The 13,570-nt window shown below is 53.5% G+C and overlaps 1 protein-coding gene across 2 annotated transcripts in view; it reads right to left on the reverse strand.

The window, feature by feature from the left end:
- Positions 1–13,570, reverse strand: part of TMEM40 (transmembrane protein 40) — a 27,174-nt gene that overhangs the window by 7,011 nt on the left and 6,593 nt on the right. The window contains exons 2-4 of one of the 2 annotated variants that reach the window (XM_006160652.3): positions 4,328–4,408; positions 3,531–3,668; positions 1,791–1,844 (exon numbers count right to left, since the gene is read on the reverse strand). In XM_006160652.3, coding sequence (XP_006160714.1) covers positions 1,791–1,844; positions 3,531–3,668; positions 4,328–4,400 — 265 coding nt within the window. In that variant the 5' untranslated portion in view covers positions 4,401–4,408. The remainder of the gene's footprint in view (positions 1–1,790; positions 1,845–3,530; positions 3,669–4,327; positions 4,409–13,570) is intronic. The other variant, XM_027776663.1, reaches the window with a different exon arrangement.

Here is a 13,570-nt window from a genome sequence, read left to right on the forward strand (position 1 = left end):
TTCGCATCCTGGACCTGGTGACTTAAAACTCACGCCGGGCGCGTGTGCGTGCGTGCCCAAGATCCCAAGCGGAGAATGGAGGAGAAGGGATTGCGGCGTGACCATCCCCCAGGGGGGTGATTTCTCGCTTTCTGTCTCTATGTCTTTCTCTGTCTGTCTGGCGAGCACACGCACCCTGTAGCAAAAATCCTCTCCAAAAAAAAAAAAATACTCACACCGGGCGCATGTGCGTGCATGCCCAAGATCCCGAGAGGAAAATGGAGAAGGGATTGCGGCGTGGCCATCCACCCTGGGGGGTGATTTCTCGCTTTCTGTGTCTCTGTCTCTCTCTGTCTGGCGAACGCACGCGCCCTATAGCAAAAAACCTCTCCAAAAAAAATAAATAAATAAAGACATGATCGGAAAATTCAGCTAAGCAAGTAAGACAGTGTATCGATCTCCCGGCCTGCCACCATTCAGAGGCAGCCACTGTGCGGAGCGTAGCCCACCGTGTGGCTGTGGGGATCACCTGGTGTCCGAGGACTAAGCAGATTTCGGAAGTGCCGGGTTGGACAGCGTTACACAGACTTTCGTATCTAGTGTTGTGCATTCGTCAGGCGCCTTGGCAAACCAGTGCCCCCTACAGATCTCCCATCTCATCCGCTACCACCATCACCCCGACGGTACAGAGCTGCTTTCCCTCTCCATAGAAATGGGCCTTGAGACTGCTGTTGGCGTCATGGCTATGTCGCTGGACTCCCATGTAGTCAACCACGGTTCGAGTCCCGGACCCCGTGGCTTAAAAACTTTGCATGCCCAAGATCCCGAGAAGAGAATGGAGGAGAAGGGATTGCGGCATGGCCATACCCCCTGGGGGGTGATTCCTCACTTTCTGTCTCTCTGTCTCTCTGTCTCTCTTTCTGGTGAGCGCATGCGCCCTGCAGCAAAAAAACAAGCAAACAAACAAACAAAAAAACAGGTGCTGTAGAGATTAGAGCCTCCATTTTTCCTTGCATGCTTAAATACCCAATATCACAATAGTCCATATCTCTATTCATGTCCCATTTTTTAAAAGGATTATTATTATTTTTTTTATTTCTTCTTCTTGACCAGGGAGAGACACACAGTGAGAGAGAGAGAGTGAGAAAGCAAGCTGCCAGGTCTGGGACTCGAACTGCAGTCAACCATGTGGGAGTCCAACGCCTTAACCACCACGCCACCTGCCGGTCCCTCATGTTGCATTTGGCGACTGAGGAAGTGATAACTTGTCAAAGTCGTCCCACAAGTTAAGGTTATAGCCCAGAAGAGAATGTAGGATTTCCTGGGGTCAGTCTCATCTGGTAGAAAAAACCGGGGCCAGCAGATGGAGTAGTGCTTCCATCACTGGACTCCCACACGGCTGACTGTGGTTTGAGTCCCGGATCCGGTGGCTTGAAACTCAAACTGAGCGCATGTGTGTGCATGCCCAAGATCCCGAGAGGAGAATGGAGGAGAAGGGATTGCGGCGTGGCCATCCCCCCTGGGAGTGATTTCTCACCGTCTCTCTCAGTTTCTGTCTCTCTCCAATGAGCGCACGTGCCCTAAGGCAAAAACCTCAACCAAAAAAGAGAGAGAGGAAGAAAGAGAGAGAGAGAGAGAGAGGAAGCACCTCACCTGCCTGTGAGAAACACTCCCTTACCTCACCTGTCTTTCCTCGGTACTTCCAGCTCATGGAACAGCCTCACGACTGTGTCTGCCCCAAACGCCGGAAGTCCTTAATTCTTCCTGATCTAAGTTTGTTTTCTCCGAAACTGTTAGAAAAAGTCAATTACCTCCATAGAGCTGAAGTTCATCCCGCAAAATGTCAGGCTCCTCGTGCTCAGCACCTGGACGGAAGCAAGCTCTTTAGCTAGCATTCTCCAGACACCGTGACTGGGGCTGCTGCCGCCTCCCACAGCTCCAGGGGTCGGTAACCTTAAAAGCAAGGCACTCCTGGACCAGCAGGTGGTGTAAGGGCTACGTCGCTGAACTCCCGTGTCGTCAACCACGGTTCGAGTCACAGACCCAGTGGCTTAGGCGTATGTGTGTGCATGCCCAAGATACATAGGTAAATAAAGTTAAATAAAAATAATTCTTTAAAAAAGAAAAGTAGGGGGACCAGCAGTTAGCGTAATGGCTATGTCGCTTAACTCCCATGTAGTCAAGCATGGTTTGAGTCCCAGACCCGGTGGCTTAAACTCACTCCAGGTGCGTGTGCGTGCGTGTGTGTGCGTGTCCAAGATCCCGAGAGGAGACTGGAGGGGAAGGGATTGCGGCGTGGCCATCCCCTCTGGGGGGTGATTTCTCGCTTTCTGTCTCTTTGTCTCTGTCTTTCTGGTGAGCGCACGCGCCCTATAGTGAAAACCTCTCAAAAATTATTTATTTAATTTTATTTATTCATTCACTTATTTTTATTTGGACAGAGAGAGACACAGAGAGAGAGAAGGAAAGTGAGAAGGCAAGTCTGGGACTCGAACCATAGCTAGCCATGAGCCATGTGGGGTTGTCTGGCCCCTTACCCCCCACACCACCTGCTGGTCCTCCAATGTTTTTCTTAAATAATACTGATATCAAGGCCAGCAGGTGGTGTGGTGGTTAAGGTGCTGGACTCCCACAAGCCGACTGCAGTTTGAGTCCTGGACCTGGTGGCTTGTTTTCTCACTTTCCCTTTATCTCTGTCTCTTTTCAGTCAAATTAAATAATAGTAATAACATAAAATTAATAAACAAATAATTTTAAAAATATATTAATGCTGTGATAGCTCTATCTGATTTTTTTTTTTTTTGCTATAGTTCATTTTACAAAAGACAGAGACCCAAGCAGAAAGAGAGAAAGTGAGAAAACACCTCCCAGGGGAGATGGCCACATTGCAATCCCTTCTCCATTCTCCTCTCAGAATTTTGGGTACAGACACACATGTGCCTGGTGTGTCTGTCTTTCTTTCTTTCTTTCTTTCTTTCTTTCGGAGAGGTTTTCACTATAGGGCACGTACGCTCGCCAGAAAGAAAGAGAGAGACAGAGAGACAGAAAGCGAGAAATCACCCCCCAGGGGGGATGGCCACGCTGCAATCCCTTCTCCTCCATTCTCCTCTCAGGATCTTGGGCACACACGCACACGCGTCCGGCATGACTTTAAGCCACCGTGAGTTTAAGCCACCATGTCTGGGACTCGAACCGCAGTTGGCTACATGGGAGTGCAGCGATATAGCCATTACACCAACTGCTGGTCCCTCTGGTATGTCTTTCATGCCACCAGGTCCAGGATTCGAACCATGCAATTAGTCACGTGTGGTCTTAACTCCTTAACTCCTATGCCACTAGCTGACCCTCTGATTTCTTTTACTTATTTTATTTTCCTTTATTTATCTTTTATTTTGACTAGAGAGGGACAGAGTGAGAGGGAGAGAGAGAAAGTGAAAAAGTAAGCCACCAGGTCTGGGATTCAAACCATGGTCGGTCCTGTGGGAGTCCAGTGCCCTTAACCACCACACCACCTGCTGGCCCTGACCCTCTGACTTTTTATTGTGCCATACCTGAGGAGGAAGAGGAGGATGACGAGGAGGAAGAAGAGGAAGATGAGGAGGAGGAGGAGGAAGACTTGTCTCTCGTGGCATGTTCTTGGGGAAACAGTCTGGCCTTTCCGTCTTGCTTGTGGAAGTCCGTCTGTCCATCTGGCAGGCACACAGGTGAGGGGTGTGCGGGCCCTGCCCTTGCCACCCCAGGGACCACCAGGGCTCCCAGGAAGCGCTTGGACGTGGGGAGCCAGGAGGGGCTGGATTATCTTCCCAAACCTCTGGGGCCAATGGAAGGTGCTGGAGACCAAGGTCCTCAGAGACCCCCAAGGGTCTAGGAAGGCCAAGGCAGGCATTCCTCTGGATATGAACCCCAGAAAAAGGGAGCTCCCAAGGCCCCTTCCCTGCCCGGAGCCCGCTAGACCCTGCAGAGTAGTTACCAACGTAGGGTTTGCGGCATGTTACAGGGAAGAGGGAAGCTGACAGAGCCCTAAGCCTCCCCAGTCCCCTTCTGAGCCATGCAGGGCCCCTCCCACCTTCTGGAACTCTCCCTATGCCGGCCAAAGCCCCCACAGAGTCCTCAGATTAAGGAAGCTACTGAGGTCCCCCCACCCCCCAACTAGAAAGTGCTGGAGGCAGACGGAGCAGGCATGTGCGCGGGTGGGCGGGTGTGGCAGACGGAGCAGGCATGTGCGCGTGTGTGCAGGTGTGGCAGGTCACGACTCCCCTCTGCCAGCAGTGACTGGGCCGGGGTGCCATGCAAGGGCCCTCTCTGTCCCCTGCTGCTTTGCCCAGAGGGTCCGAGAAGACAGACATACGGTCAAGATCTTCTGTGTCTCTGTGGACTCTACTGTGGTCTTGAGACTGGGGGGAAGAGCCTGAAGTCTCCATGGTTCTCTCTGGAGGAAGAGTAATAACCAATAATTAATATTAACTTCATTAATCCCTTTGATTTTTGCCATAGGGTGCATGCATTTGCCAGAGAGAGACAGAGAGGGAAGGTGAGAAGTCATCTCCCAGGAGAGATGGCCACACCACGATCCTTCTTCCTCCCTTCTCCTGGGATCTCAGGCATGCACACACACACGCGCCTGGTGTGTTCCGAGCCACCACGTCCGGGACTTGAACCATGGTCGGTCGTGTGGGAGTCTAGCATTTTAGCCACCACACCACCTGCTGGCTCCTATATTTGCAGTTTGTCTTTTTTTTTTTTTTTTGGAGAGATTTTCACTATAGGGCGCGTGCACTCGCCAGACAAACAGAGAGAGACAGAGAGACAGAAAGCGAGAAATCACCCCCCAGAGGGGATGGCCATGCCGCAATCCCTTCTCCTCCATTCTTCTCTCGGGATCTTGGGCACACATGCACACGTGCCCGGCGTGAGTTTTAAGCCACCGGGTCCGGGACGCGAACCACGGTAGACTACATGGGAGTCCAGCGACATAGCCATTACGCTAACTGCTGGTTCCCTATATTTGCGTTTTGAAAGGATTCTTGGGGCTGCCCTGTGGCCTAGGGGTTGACAGAGCCAGATCCCATGTCAAGTGCACAGCTTGGATCCAGACCCAGCAGTGTGGGGAACAAGCTGGTCGTGTGTGGCCCAAATTCCAACAGGATGGTGGGATGGAGAAGGGATCGCGATGTGACCACATCCTGTTGGAGGGGTGCTTTCTCTCTTTCTTCCTTTCTCAGGAGAACATGTTCCCTAACAAACTGAAAAAAAGAAAGAGGGGCCTGGAGGTGGTGTAGTGGTTAAGGTACTGGACTCCTGCACGACCAACCATGGTTCAAGTCCTGGACCTGGTGGCTTGTTTTCTAGCTTTCCCTCTCTCTCTCTCTCTCTCTCACTCCCTCTCTCTGTTGCTCTGTGGTCAAATGGAAGAAATAATAATAAAGATGACTGGGCTTAAATAAAATAATTATTTTATAAAGAAAGAAAGAAAAGGCTTCTTTGCACACAGCAGGTGGCCCGCACACCCTGGTGGGGCCTCTCTAACAGCGAATCTCAGGTCAAACGGAGGGGGATGTTCAGAGCCATATGGGGGAGCAGAACCCAGCCTGCTGAGCGACAGGCCCTGTCTCGGTCCCACTCCTTCCTGCCCTAGCTCTCACCGCGGCTCTGCAGTCCTGGTCACTGTCAAAGCTGCGGCTGACCTTCCAGGCACAGGTCAAAACCCAGCTCCTTCCTGCAGCCCTCTGCTAGGCCCCCAACCAATCCAGACGATCCCTATCCCCTCCCTTAAGCTCCTCCCTCCACCATCCCTGGCCTTCTTTTCTTGCTGACAAAACTGCCATTTTGTTTTTCAGCTCTAGGTTAGAGTCTTGTTTTCCCAGTTTCCTTTGCAGCTGGAGGCAGCCATGTGACCTAGCTTGGGCCCATGAGAATTGAGCAGAGATCAACCAGGGTTCTGGAAAGGTTTTTACTTCTCCTGGCCAAAAAGGCCAATGGTGGGTACTGTTTCATGCCTCTTCTTCCTTCCTTGAACATGTGTGTGATGGCCGGTGCTACAATGGCCATCTTATGACCATGAGGAAAAATGAAAGCAGATGCAGAGATATTGCCAAACTGCTGAGTCATGGCCAAAAGCTGTTTTAACCTCTCTTTTGTTTAAGCCTTCTCAGGATCTTTGGTACTTGTAGCTGAACACAATTCCGACTAATACATCTTCCCTCTCCTATACTCGCGTATTCATTGAGCGTCTGCTGTGTGCTAGCTGGGATATTGCGGGTGAGCAAGTTACAGACCTGTTCTAGGAATTTTTTTTAAGAGAGATTTTTGTGCATGCACTCACCAGAGAGACAGAGAAACAGCAAGAATCACTCCCCAAGGGGGATGGCCGCACCACAATCCCTTCTCCTCCATTCCCCTCTCAGGGTTTTGGGCACGCACGCACATGCACCCAGCGTGAGTTGAAGGTGCCGAGTCTGGGACTTGAACCACAACTGACTACAGGGGAGTCCAGCGATGTAACCATTACGCCATCTGCCAGTCCCTGTTCTCAAGGAATTTTAGGGTAGATCGAGGGACTGTGGGGGTCCTGGGGGTCAAATCAGATCAGGGTCAGCCAGGGAAAGTACCTAAGGACGACTGGCCGGGAGTGTTTGGAAGGGCCAGGGGGAACAGCATATGCTAAGGCACAGAGGCAAGGGCGTGGCCCACACAGGAAGCAGCTGGCAGGAAGTAGTTCTCGCGAGACAGTCATGGGGAGCTCAGAGCAGGCTCCTGCCTCGCCTCCTGAACCTGGCTTGTTCCAAACTCTCCTTCAGGGTAGGACACCCGTTCAGGCACTGTTAGGCACCACCCCGGGTCACCTGCTGTCCTCTGCCCTGGCTCAGCAGAGGGGCTGACAGTCCCACACCCCACCGAGGGAGAACTAGGCTGATCATCTGAGTGTCGCCCACACCCCACAGAAGCCTGGGCACTGGGCACGGAGGCCACGGAAGTCACCAGCAGTCGGTGTTTGCTATCTGCCAGGCACCGGGCGTGAACTCAGACTCAGACGATCCTCACGGCCTGGGGTCGTGCCCAGTGTGCAGGGAGGGACATTGAGGCACAGAGAGGCTAAGCGGCCTGCCCAGGAGCACACAGCCAGGAAGGGGTGGAGCAAGGTTAGCTGCTCACCCCACGGTGGCCTCGGGGGTGACGAGTAATGCTGGCACCTTGTCCCAGCCTCTGCCATCAGCACCAGGAAGGAGGCCACTCAGCGTCATGGGAGTGTCATGCAAACGATGCTGACTGGGCTTCTGCTTGGGCCCTGGGAGCCCTGGGGGTGTCCTCAGAGCTGCCCGGACTTCCTCGGCCAGTTCTTTTTTATTTTTGGAGAGGTTTTTGCTATAGAGCGTGTGTGTTCGCCAGAAAGACAGAGCCAGAGAGACAGAAAGTGAGAAATCACCCCCCAGGGGTGATGGCCACACCGCAATCCCTTCTCCTCCATTCTCCTCTCAGGATCTTGGGCACGCATGCACAAACGCCCAGCATGAGTTTAAGCCCCGGGTCTGGGACTTGAACCGCGGTCGACTACGTGGGAGTCCCGCGACATAGCCATTACGCTAACTGCTGGTCCCCCTCCGGCAGTTCTTAAACACCCAGGGGAACCAGGAGGGAGTGGAAAGGAGCCATGGCCAAGGTGGACCCTGTTTCTCCTTTTAATATCCTCTCCCTGTCCTTCTTCCACCCATGTTCCCACTGAGAGAGAGGACAAATAGAATTTTTAAAGTTTAAAAACGGGGTCAGAGGGGGCCAGCAGATGGCATAATGGTTACATCACTGGACTCCCGTGTAGTTTACTGAGGTTCCAGTCCTGGATCCAGTAGCTTAAACTCACGCCGGGCGCGTGTGCGTGCGTGCCCAAGATCCTGAGAGGAGAATGGAGGAGAAGGGATTGCGGCATGACCATCCTCCTGGGGGGTGATTTCTCGCTTTCTGTCTCTGTCTCTCCAGCGAGCACGTGTGACCTATAGCAAAAATCTCTCTCTAAAAAAATGAGGCCAGACACTGGTGCAGTGGGAAAGCCACGTGACCCACACGGGAAGATCCCAGGCCCCCAGGTTCACGTCTGTTCTCCCTGCGTGCCCTGGGCATATGTGGCCCTGGAGGTGGGTTGGCCGAGGCTCGGGTGGATGGCTGCGGTGTGAGCGCCCTAGGGGCTGCCCGTCTCTGCATGTGTGCGTCTGTCTCTCATGGAATAAATCAATGCTTTAACAAGATTTTAAAAGCAAGGATCAGTGTGCAGGGCAAGGCTGGCACCTGGGGACAGAGCAGCAGGGGGAGCATGCCAGGTACTGGGGGTGCTGGGTGGAGCCTCTGAGGCCTCAGGTTCAGGGCAGGGGACTCCCTGTGAACCGCAGTGGGCAGAGCCAAGGCAGGGAGAAGGGAAGGCCGTTACCTTTGGTCTTACTCGGTCCACACAAGCCTTAGCTTACACGGGAAGGAACTGAGTTCAGGTGGATGTGGACACTCCCCAAGTCTCCTATTTACACACGGGCCCATCCAACCCCAGCTCAGATTTGAAAAAACCAGTCTGGGGCCAGCAGGTGGCGTAGTGGTTAAAACGCCGGACCCCCATGGCTAACCACGGTTTGCGTCCCGGACCCAGCAGCTTGGAACTCACACATGTGCGTGTGCCTGAGATTCCAAGGGGGAGAATGGAGGAGAAGGGATTGCAATGTGGCCAGCCCTCCTGGGGGGTGATTTCTCACTTTCTGTCTCTCTGGCAAGTACACATGCCCTATAGCAAAAAGTCTCTCTTAAAAAAGAAGAAAGAAAGAAAAGCTGCATTTCCCAGCGTCCCCCTGGCTCGAGGCAGCCAGCACCCCTCTCCCAGGTCACCCCACTTCTGAGGCTGACCCTGCAAGGAAGTGGAATACCTGGCTTCCCGGGACTTTTCTTCAAAAGCCCAGCCCTGCTGCATCATGGGCGGTGGCCGGGCTTCTGCACCCACAGGTCTTGCTAAACCTGATTTCCCCTCAGTGCAACCCGGCCCAGCCCTGGGCAGGAGCGCTGTCTGGGCACAGAGAGCCAGCGCTCCCCTCCCCGAGGGAGCCAGGCCGGGACCATTGTCCTAGAGAAATCCAGGCCCTCCATGGGAAAGTGCTTGCACGCAGTTTGCAGCAAGTCGGGGCAGGCCGGCTCCAGAGCCCTGTGCCCTGGCTCGGACGCTCACCTCTCCTCGAAGTCCCAGCTTGGAGACAGGGCTGCAGCAACAGGGGGCAGGCGAAAGCAGAGTGGGATGGAGGCAGCAGGAGCCATCGCGGCTGGGGGGCGATCATCCTAAGGGACCAGATCATCCTGGGCCTTGAATGCCGGGCTAAAAGGGGCCCACTTTCCTCGGAGTGGGCTGCTTGAGTGTGCCTGGGGTCACCAACCCTGGGAAGCTCAGGTGCACAGCCCAGATGGGGCTGGGGTGGGGCGTTGGAGGCGGGACAGCAGCCCTGACGGAGGGGCAGGGGCTGACTGTCTCTGCCCACTTGGCTTCGTAGCCCCTTCTGCATGACGTGGGGTTTCCCTGAGGATATCAGTGGACGGCACATTGGGGCTGGCTCAAGAGCTAAGCCCTGGCCAAGGAATGGGCTCTGGAGTTCCCAGACACGACAGCTCCCTCCCAGGAGAGCCTTCAAGTTCAAGCCCCTCAGACGGCACAGAGCTCTGGGACCCAGGCTTGCCATGTCCTGTGGGAGAGCCTGGAATAGCACACACCATGCAGAGAACCACAGGCCCTCGAGGTTTTCATAAAGGGGGAGTGTTTTTTGAGAGATTTTTGCTATAAGGCACATGCACTCACCAGAGATACCCACACGGAGAGAGACAGAGAGAGAGAGAGAGAGAGAGAGAAATCACCCCCTGGGGGATAGCCATGACTCAATCCCTTCTCTTCCATTCTCCCCCCGAGATTTTAGGCATGCACACACACACGCCTGGTGTGAGTTCGAAATCACCCGGTCCAGGACTCGAACCGCAGACAACCATGTGGAAGTCCAGCGTCTTAACCACTATACCACCTGCTGGCCCCATACAGCGAGGCGGTTTTGAGTTTAAGTAAGTCTAGGCAACATTGCCTTCCACAGGCCCTCTTCTGGGACGCCACCACACACAACAGCTCATGAGGGAACTTCAAAGGCTTCTAGGAATATGCAATACAAATACGGATTTACTTTGGTACCTTTTTGAAATCCACACGTAATTTTCCATCTCGGCGTTTCCTATGAACTTTCGAAGACCCGCAGAGTAAAGGCTCTGAGAAGGCCTGCAGCCAAAAAGTTCTTCCCGTTTATTTCACGCAGCCCTTCCCGCAGTGGTGCAAGACGCAGTGCCACTCCGCGGAAGCGGAATATAGCTCAATACCCTTCAGCTCAGCTTTGGGAAGTGCCTGCCTTAGCCCCCACCCCCACACCCTGGGTGGGCTTCTGGGTCCTAGAACCCAGGCCTGGGCAGACTCGCTACTTTGGACAGGGTTCGCCTGTGTCCAGACTTCCCCTGATTAGGATGGGGACTTTTTCCAAAACGGACTCTGAGCATCGGGGACAGGAAACAGAAGTGGCCTTGCAGCCTCCCCGGAATCCTGAGGTGTGGACAGTCCTCCTGGCTGCCCTCAGAGCCCGTCTCTGAGCAGGGGCTGGAGAAAGGCTGGGGAGGATGCTGCTCCCAGCTGTCATGAGACGAGGTCTGGGCCTGCCACCTGCCCAGCCTGGGCCCTGGGCCCTGTCACGTCTCTCCTCTAGATCTCTTCTTTCTTTCTTTCTTTCTTTTTTTTTTTTTTTTGGAGAGGTGTTTGCTATAGGGCACGTGCACTCGCCAGAAAGACAGAGAGACAGAGAGACAGAAAACAAGAAATCACCCCCCAGGGGGGATGGCCATGCCGCAATCCCTTCTCCTCTCAGGATCTTGGGCACACACGCACACGCGCCCGGTGTGAGTATAAGCCACCGGGTCCAGGACTTGAACCGCGGTCAACTAAGTGGGAGTCCAGCGATGTAGCCATTACACCAACTGCTGGTCCCTCCTCTAGATCTTTTCCTCACCCTGGACGTGACGCCACTCGTTACGGGTTTGGAGCGCAAGTGAGGTCGTGGATGGAAACAGTCACATCGTGGGATGGCGCCCTTAGCCCGGACACCATGCAGAGGGCTCTTGATTCAGCCGCCCAGGCAACGGGGTGTGGCAGAGCCTTGGCCACTTTACCTGGCAGCTCTGCGAGTCTGGGCCAACCACGTGACCTCTCCCAGTCTCAGTTTCCCCGTCTGTAAAGTGGACGGGGAAACCTGTCCTGTCTTGCAGGGCTGCTGTGGGAATTTGAGATGAAAAGGATTCTGAGAGCCTGAGAGGAGAAGCCGTTCTTTTCCCAAGCCGACCATATTCTAGCCCCAGGCTTGGAGAAAGTGCTTCCTAAAAAGGAATCCTGATGTATTGAATTTATTTAAGGGCACAAAGAAAGAGGTAGGCCAGAGCCAGCAGGTGGCATAGTGGTTAAGGTACAGGACTCCCACATGGCTAACTGTGGTTCAAGTCCTGGATCCAGCACCTTAAAACGCGCACCAGGTTTGTGTATGTGTGCGTGCCCAAAATCTCGAGAGGAGGGACCAGCAGTTGGCGTAATGGCTATGCCGCTGGACTCCCATGTAGTCAACCGCGGTTTGCGTCCCGGACCCGGTGACTTAAACTCACGCCGGGCGCGTGTGCGTGCATGCCCAAGATCCCTAGAGGAGAATGGAGGAGAAGGGATTGCGGCGTGGCCATCCCCCCTGGGGGGTGATTTCTTGCTTTCTATCTCTCTGTCTCCCTCTGTCTTTCTGGTTGGTGAGCACACGCGCCCAAAAAGAAAAAGCCTCTCAAAAAAAAAAAAAAAAAAAAATCTCAAGAGGAGAGTGGAGGGGGGGTAATTTCTCTCTGTCTCCCTCTCTCTGTCTCTCTGACAAGCACACGTGCCCTAAGAGCAAATATCTCTGTCTCAAAAAAAAAAAAAAAAAAAAAAAAAAGAACAAAAGACAGAAGTAAGCCTTCAGACTCTCCGTAGCCTCTCCTCTTTCCCCTGCAAGATCTTCGCTTACCCTCACCTCTCCTTCCTCACCATCTCCTCCTCTGCCCCTTGGCCCTGCCTCTCATCCCAGCTCCTCAGGCTTCCTGGCCTCTCCCCACGCCCCAGCTCAAACTCTGCAGTGCTATGGCCAGGACATCAAAACTGGGGCCCAGGGGTAAAACACATGCTCTAAAACAAACAAACGAAAACACCATGCTCTGGAAGGCTGACCTTTATGGTAGGTTCTGGATTCCCATCTGGACCCCTCCCCAAGGACGCTGGGCAAATGCGTGCCCATGGCCCAGGGCCGGCCCAGGCCCGGAGTGTGGATCACAGGGGCAAGATCCCATTGGGGGTGCTGTCTCTCTGTGTCTCTCACTCACACAATGAATGAGTGAATAATAAAGGAATCATTTTAAAAATTATAAAAGCCGGAGGCCCAGAAAACAAAACGGACTTGCCCAAGGCCCAACACTGAGGAGTCTGGATTTGAACTCGTATCGGAGGACAAGGTCAAGAAGGCAACACCGCGGTTCTCATCTCCTCTACAGCCGGTCCAGGCAGCTCAGCGGAGGGAAAACAACCCACGCACCCCACAGCTGAGCAGGGATGAGGCAGACCTTGTGGCCGCAGCTGCCAGGGACGCAGCAAGGCCTGGGGTGGCCCCCGGGGAGTGCGGGTGGCAGCGAGCTGAAACGAGGAGGTGAGAAGGGACGGCCTCAAGTGTGAAGCCCAAGTTCTGGAAGAGCAGCCGTGCAGAGAGACGGCGGGTCCGGCCTGGAGGCTGCTCACACAGGAAGATCTAGAACATTTCTTTTTAATTTGGGGCCAGCAGATGGCAAAATGGTTACGTTGCTGGACTCCCACATGGCTGACTGCAATTCGAGTCCTGGACCCGGTGGTTTGAAAATCACGCTGCATATGTGTGCGTGCCCAAGGTCCCGGTAGGAGAATGGAGGAGAAGGGACTGTGGCATGACCATCCCCCCTGGGGGGTGATTTCTCACTTTCCCTCTCACTCTATCTGTTTCTCTCTGGTGAGTGCATGTGCCCTATGACAAAAACCTGTAAAAAAACAAAAAATTTACCAGAGGGGACTGGCAGGTGGCATGGTGGTTAAGGCACTGGACTCCCACATTGGGTGACAGTGGTTTGAGTGTTTGAGTCCCAGATCTGGTGGCTGACTTTCTCACTTTTCCTTTCTCTCTCTCTGGGCAAATTAAAATAATAATGGTAATAATAATAATAACACATAAAATACAATAAATAAATCATTCTTTTAAAAAATTTTACCAGCAGGCACGTGGACTCACCAGAGAGAGCCATTGAAAGAGAAATCTCTTCACTACCCCCATGGGGAACGGTCATGCTATAACCTCTTCTTCTCTATCTCTCCATCCTATCGGGATTTGGGGCGCACCCAGCCTCACACCAGGTGTGCTTCTCAAGCCGTCAGTCTGAGACTTGACCTGTGTGGTCAGCTATGTAGGATCCAGTGGCTTTTCTTTTTTTTTTTCTTTTTTTTTTGAGAGGTTTTTGCTATAGGGCG

This window comes from Tupaia chinensis, unplaced genomic scaffold, assembly GCF_000334495.1.
Source record: "Tupaia chinensis unplaced genomic scaffold, TupChi_1.0 Scaffold000704_1, whole genome shotgun sequence".
Taxonomy (NCBI): domain Eukaryota; kingdom Metazoa; phylum Chordata; class Mammalia; order Scandentia; family Tupaiidae; genus Tupaia; species Tupaia belangeri.